The 6,000-nt window shown below is 35.6% G+C and overlaps 1 protein-coding gene across 1 annotated transcript; it reads right to left on the bottom strand.

The window, feature by feature from the left end:
* Nucleotides 1–937: 937 nt before the first annotated feature.
* On the bottom strand, nucleotides 938–1,333 carry LOC147548500 (secreted RxLR effector protein 161-like). Its single transcript, XM_086668065.1, has one exon. The coding sequence runs from the start codon at nucleotides 1,331–1,333 to the stop codon at nucleotides 938–940; it is 396 nt and encodes a 131-aa protein (XP_086524191.1).
* Nucleotides 1,334–6,000: the final 4,667 nt, after the last annotated feature.

Here is a 6,000-nt window from a genome sequence, read left to right as displayed (position 1 = left end):
TATAGGCACCTTATGCTTGGCATCTCATACTTGCATGAGAAAGGTGGATCTTCATCTTCCATATTACTGACACCTAATTAGAGATAAGATATGTTATGGTCTAACACCAAATGCCCCATAACATATGCTTTCATATGGGCATTCACTTAATGCCCCACAACACTCCCCCTTGGATGACTATCCCTGTCTCTATAATAATATCTTTATTAAAATTGTGCTAGTATAACCCAGTGAGACACAAATCTAATAAAAGAAAATAGCACAATGCTGGAAATTATGAGATGATCGTAATACGCTTTAGCAGCCTCATTAAAACCTTGCCAGAAAAACCCATTAGGATAAAAATCAAACGAAGGAAAAGAAGTACAGAGCGTAGATATCCAGCATTCGCGATGCGAAAATCTTCACATGATAATATTATCCCATGATAAATATCATATCATGGACCGATGTAGTTTTACATCATTAGATTATTCAAACTTCTCATTCCGATGTCTTGTACTAATTTTCTAAATGTTGTAGTAGACAAAGACTTGGTAAACAAGTCGGCATAATTCTCACATGATTGTATCGTCTTAATAGCAAGTTTCTCATTCTTTTGTAGATGGTGCGAGAAAAATAACTTATGCGAAATGTGTTTCGTTTTGTAACCTTTAATATTGCCTTCCCTGATTTGAGCAATGCAAGCCGCATTGTCTTCATAAATAGTGGTAGGTGATTTTGTAATTCCAAGAAGATCACATGCAATTCTAATATGACTGATAATAGACCTGCGCCATACACATTCTCTGGTAGCTTCATGAAGAGCAATAATTTCTGAGTGGTTAGAAGATGTAGCGGACATACTTTGCTTACTTGATCGCCAAGAGAAAGTTGTACCACCACTAGTAAAAATATAACCTGTTTGTGAAACTTCTTTATGTGGACCAGAGAGATATCATGCATCAGTGTATCCTATTATTTGTGAATCATTAGATAAATTTTTTGAATAAAACAATCCCATATCAGTTGTTCCTCGAAGATATCGAAGAACTTGTTTCACACCCATCCAATTACTTTTTGTTGGCGCAGAGCTGAATATAGCTAATAGGTTTACTGCAAAAGCAATGTCAGGCCTAGTACATTGAGCCAAATATAATAAAACACCAATTGCACTTAAATATGGCACTTCAAGACCAAATAGTGCTTCATTATCTTCTTTAGGACGATACCGATCTTTTACGATATCTAAAGATCTGACGACCATTGGAGTACTAAGAGGGTATGCAGTATCCATGCGAAATCTCTTGAAAACTTTTTCGGTATTTAGATTTTTGTTGGACAAAAATTCCATTTGTACTTCTCTCAATATGTAAGCCAATGCAAAATTTTGTTTTTCCAAGATCTTTTATCTCAAATTCTTTTTTCAAATATTTTGCAGCTTTTGCTACATATTCAACTGTCTCAATTAGATTTATATCATCAACCTATATTGCAATGATAGAAAATCCCGTATATGATTTCTTAATGAAAACACATGGACAAATAAGATCAATTACATATCTTTCCTTAGTTAAGTATTCACTGAGGCGATTGTACCACATTCGCCCAGATTGCTTTAAGCCATATAAAGCTCTATTGAGTTTAAGTGAATACATTCCCTCAGGTAATTTGAATCCTTTAGGAGCTTTCATATAAATATCAGTGTCTAGATTGCCATATTGATACGCAGTAACGACATCTAATATGTATATGAAGTTCTTCCTGAGTTGTTAGACTGATTAAATATCTAAATGTAATTGCATCCATAATAGTAGTATATGTTTCTTCATAATCTATCCCAGGTTTTTGTAGAAAATCTTGTGCCACAAATCGTGCTTTATAGCGAACATTATTTTTATTGCGTTTTCTTACAAAAACCCATTTGACCCCAACTGGGTTTACATCCTTAGGTGTGGGGACTACTGGTCCAAAAACACTACGCTTATTGAGTGAATCAAGTTCTGCCTGAATTGCATCTTTCCATTTTGACCAATTAGGTCTTTGTCGACATTCCTCAATAGAGCGTGGTTCATAATTATCATTTTGTTTCAGAATTGAGGTTGCCACCGCAAAAGACAACACCTCATCAACAATTGTTTCATTTCTATCCCACCCTTCTTTCGAACATTCATAATTTATAGAGATTTCCTCATTTCTCTGTTCTGTAACTTCTTCAAGTGCTTCACCCTTGTCAAGAACTTCATCATCTTTAGCGGGTATAGGTTCAGTGCATATAGATTTTCATTAATATTTTCTTCCAGAGTATTATTATTCTGTAATTTATTCTTCCTTTTCCTAGGACCAATATCTTTGGAGCCAATTGGTCGTTCACGCTTCAGACGTGTCTTAGCAGATTCATTTGCTATAACATTTTCGTTTGTTCCTTTATGAATATCAATTCGTGCACGAGCATTTGCAGCAGGTATATATGAATCAGTTACTCTTGCTGCATCATTAAATGCATCTAGTAATTGATTTGTAATGCATTACAAATGTATTATTCTTTCTACTTCTAGCTCAGATTGATTTGTATAAGGATCAAGATGAGATAAGCTTTGTGTACTCCAACACAATTCAATTTGTTCGTTATTCGAATTCTACCCCTCTAATGGAGGGAAAGTTGTTTCATTAAAATGACAATCTGCAAATCTTTCAGTAAAAGTATCACCTGTTGTAGGTTCTAGATACTTGATAATCGATGGTAAATCAAAACCAACATTTATATTCCCAGACGCCACTGAGGTCCAAATTTTGTCCTGTTAGGAGGTGTAATTGGCACTTGCATTACACATCCAAAAATCTGCAAATGCGCTATATTTGCTTGATGACCCAAAACAAGATGCAAAGGAGAATGTTGACCATTCGTAGTAGGTCGTAGGCGGATCAAAGCAGCAGCATGTAATACTGCTGATCCATATGCAAAAACAGACAACTTGGTTTTCATCAACATTAGTCGTGCAATCTGTTGTATGTTTTATGAATGATTCTGCTACACCATTCTTTATATGAGCATAAGCTACAGGATGTTCAACATCAATACCAACTTATATACAGTACGCATCAAAAGTCTTTGATGTAAATCCGCCTGCTCCATCAAGGCATATGGACTTAATCGGAAAATCGAGAAAATGAGCTCGTAATCTAGTAATTTGGGCAAGAAGTCTTGCAAATGCATTATTACGAGTATACAGAAGATTAACATGAGACCATCTCGCAGATGCATCTATCAATATCATAAAATATCGAAATGGTCCATATGGTTGGTGAATAGGATCACATAGATCTCCTTGGATCCTTTCTAAAAATTTAGGAGATTCGATATGAACTTTTGCATGAGACGGACTTACAATTAATTTCCCAAATGAGCAAGGTGTACATGCAAAATCCTTGCTTATTAGAATCTTTTGATTATGTAGTGGGTGTCCCTGAGAATTTTGAATTATTCTACTCATCATGGTAGATCTTGGGTGTCCTAAACGATCATGTTAAAGTGTCGTCACACTTGGATCATAAAACTTCTGGTTTATCACGACATAAGATTCGACCGTTTTTATCCTTATAATATACAATCCTGAGGAGATAGTCGCCAATCTCTCGAGATCATGCTTCTGGCTTGAAGCAGTTGAAGTAATATACAAGTATTCTTCATTATTTTCATCTCTAAGGTGATAACCATTTCGATTTATGTCTTTAACCTCGTACCACTTGGTAATGTTATAGTTGCTCTGCTAGAGCCGTCAATGAGACTAGATGACCAGCGATAGTAATTACATTAGCCTTAAATAATTTCAGAGTCAAGAAGTACATTTTACTTCGAAAGATGGAATTCATGGTTCCACTGTCTGCCAGACAAATATCTTCATCATCTCTCAAAATGTACTTCTAGAATTTATACCTTAGCAGACATAAAAATAAACACAAGATATTGAAAACACATGTAAATTTTATATATTAGAAAACATTTCTATACAATAGTCAAAAGTAAAATATTAATATAAAACAAATTTTACAACAACTAAAAATATTATAAAAACACTACTGAGGAGGGTTATGAATTCGATCAATCATTTCGTCAAACTCATCATGGAGTAATTGATTGAACTCATTACAAATAAGATTTTCATATTTGCTACCATAGATATCATTTTCTTCGATGGGGTACTGCATCACTGATGCGACTCTATTCAGATTAATGTCATAATCTATTATTTTTTACTCGGTCTTGACTTCAGTAAGATGTATTACTACATCGTCAGTTAAATAGTCAGATACATAAAATCTTGTGTTACACGAAGAATCATTGATTTTCATATGATTTATTTCTACATTACCAGTACGTTTCTTCAAGGATGCTTGATAAAGATCTACTAAATGTTTAGCAGTTCTACATGTTCTTTGCCAATGCCCTGTCATACCACATTTAAAACATGGTTGATTCTTCATTTCAGAAGGTTCATTTACCATCTTCTTTACTTTATTTTGCCGATTATACGGCTTGAATATATCACCCGAGTTATTTGCCCATCAGCCTCGGCCGTTGCCACGACCGCGCCCCTAGAACGGTAACCACCACTTCTAGTATCTTTGTTTTGACTGTCACCACAACCATGTTCCTCTAGATTTTTATTGTGGTATTTGTCACGACTACGACCCTTATGGTTCTGTTCCCGTCTTTTAGTAGAGACAGATGTGGAATAGGTTTCAGAAAGTTAGTATATCCTGTTGGATGGGTTTCTTGATTTTTCATAATTACATCCCTATTTCGTTCTGCTACAAAAAGACATGAAATTAACTCCGAATCACATTTAAAATTCATGTTTCTATGTTGTTCTTGCAGATTCATGTTAGATATATGAAAAGTGGAAAACGTTTTTTATAGCATATTTTCTTCAGAATCTGGATAACCACAGTGACTCAATTTTGTAGTTATTATAACTAAGACAGAATTATATTCAGAAACTGTTTTGAAATCCTACAGCCGCAGGTTTATCCAGTTATTTTGGGCCTTCGATAAAATAATTTTTTTTTATATGAACGTATCGGTTCTCTAAATATTTTCATAGTACAAGTGGGTCTTTTTGACTTCAGCACTCCGATTTAACTTCTTCACATAAGTGATGTCGGATTACAATCAGAGCCGTTGATCTTTTGCAAGGAGGTCCATTATTTTCCTCGCAAATTGTTTTATCAAGTTATTTGGCTTCTAGATGGGCTTTGATTTCAAGCTTCCATGTGATATAATTCTTCCTCGGTAAGTCAAGGGCTGTAAAATCAACACTTGTTAAATTCGACATATTAAACTTGAAAATTTTTGAAGTACTTGTAAATTTTGATAATCTCCTTAAGTTGGATGAGATCTCCTCTATAACACGGCTAGAGACTGTCGTGTTGATAACGTGTTATAAGATGGTGTGGACCAGCCTTCCGGGCTGCTAGTGTTACTGTCCGCTTTGGCACACCTGGGCCTCATGGTTTTAAAAGGCCTCACTACTCACTAGGGAAGGGTGCTTAACCTCTTAAGAGGAACACCACACTCCGTCTCACCACCAATGTGGGATTGCTTTACAACAGAGCAGTGTTTTTGGTGGGGTCACGAGGAAATCGATCACAAACTTCATCTGATAAACTGGCAGGTGGTTGAAGGTGTGTAAACCATTAGAGGAAGGAGGATCAGGTCTGAGGTCATTAAGTATTGTAAATTTCTCCATAGTGGCGAAACATGTATATAGATTTCCAACGAATCTTTAAGGCTATTTGGCTTAAATTGCAGAGGGCAAAATACTTTTGAGTAAGACAACTTTCTGGCTGAAGGACCAAAGTCAAATGCATCAACCATATGGGCAAGTTTCCAAATAGTGAAGGAAAGTGGTGGAGTACTATTATTGGGTCGTCGAAGATGGAAGTGATATCAAGATAATGTGTGACCCATGGATTCCGAGCATGCCCTAGTTTAGACGGTTCATATAAACCTGATGTGGG

The sequence above is a fragment of the Eschscholzia californica genome, unplaced genomic scaffold (assembly GCF_041429995.1).
Source record: "Eschscholzia californica isolate CP2 unplaced genomic scaffold, dmEscCali1.0.p SCAF_3, whole genome shotgun sequence".
NCBI classification, from domain to species: Eukaryota; Viridiplantae; Streptophyta; class Magnoliopsida; order Ranunculales; family Papaveraceae; genus Eschscholzia; species Eschscholzia californica.
This window is presented reverse-complemented; position numbering and strand designations above follow the sequence as displayed.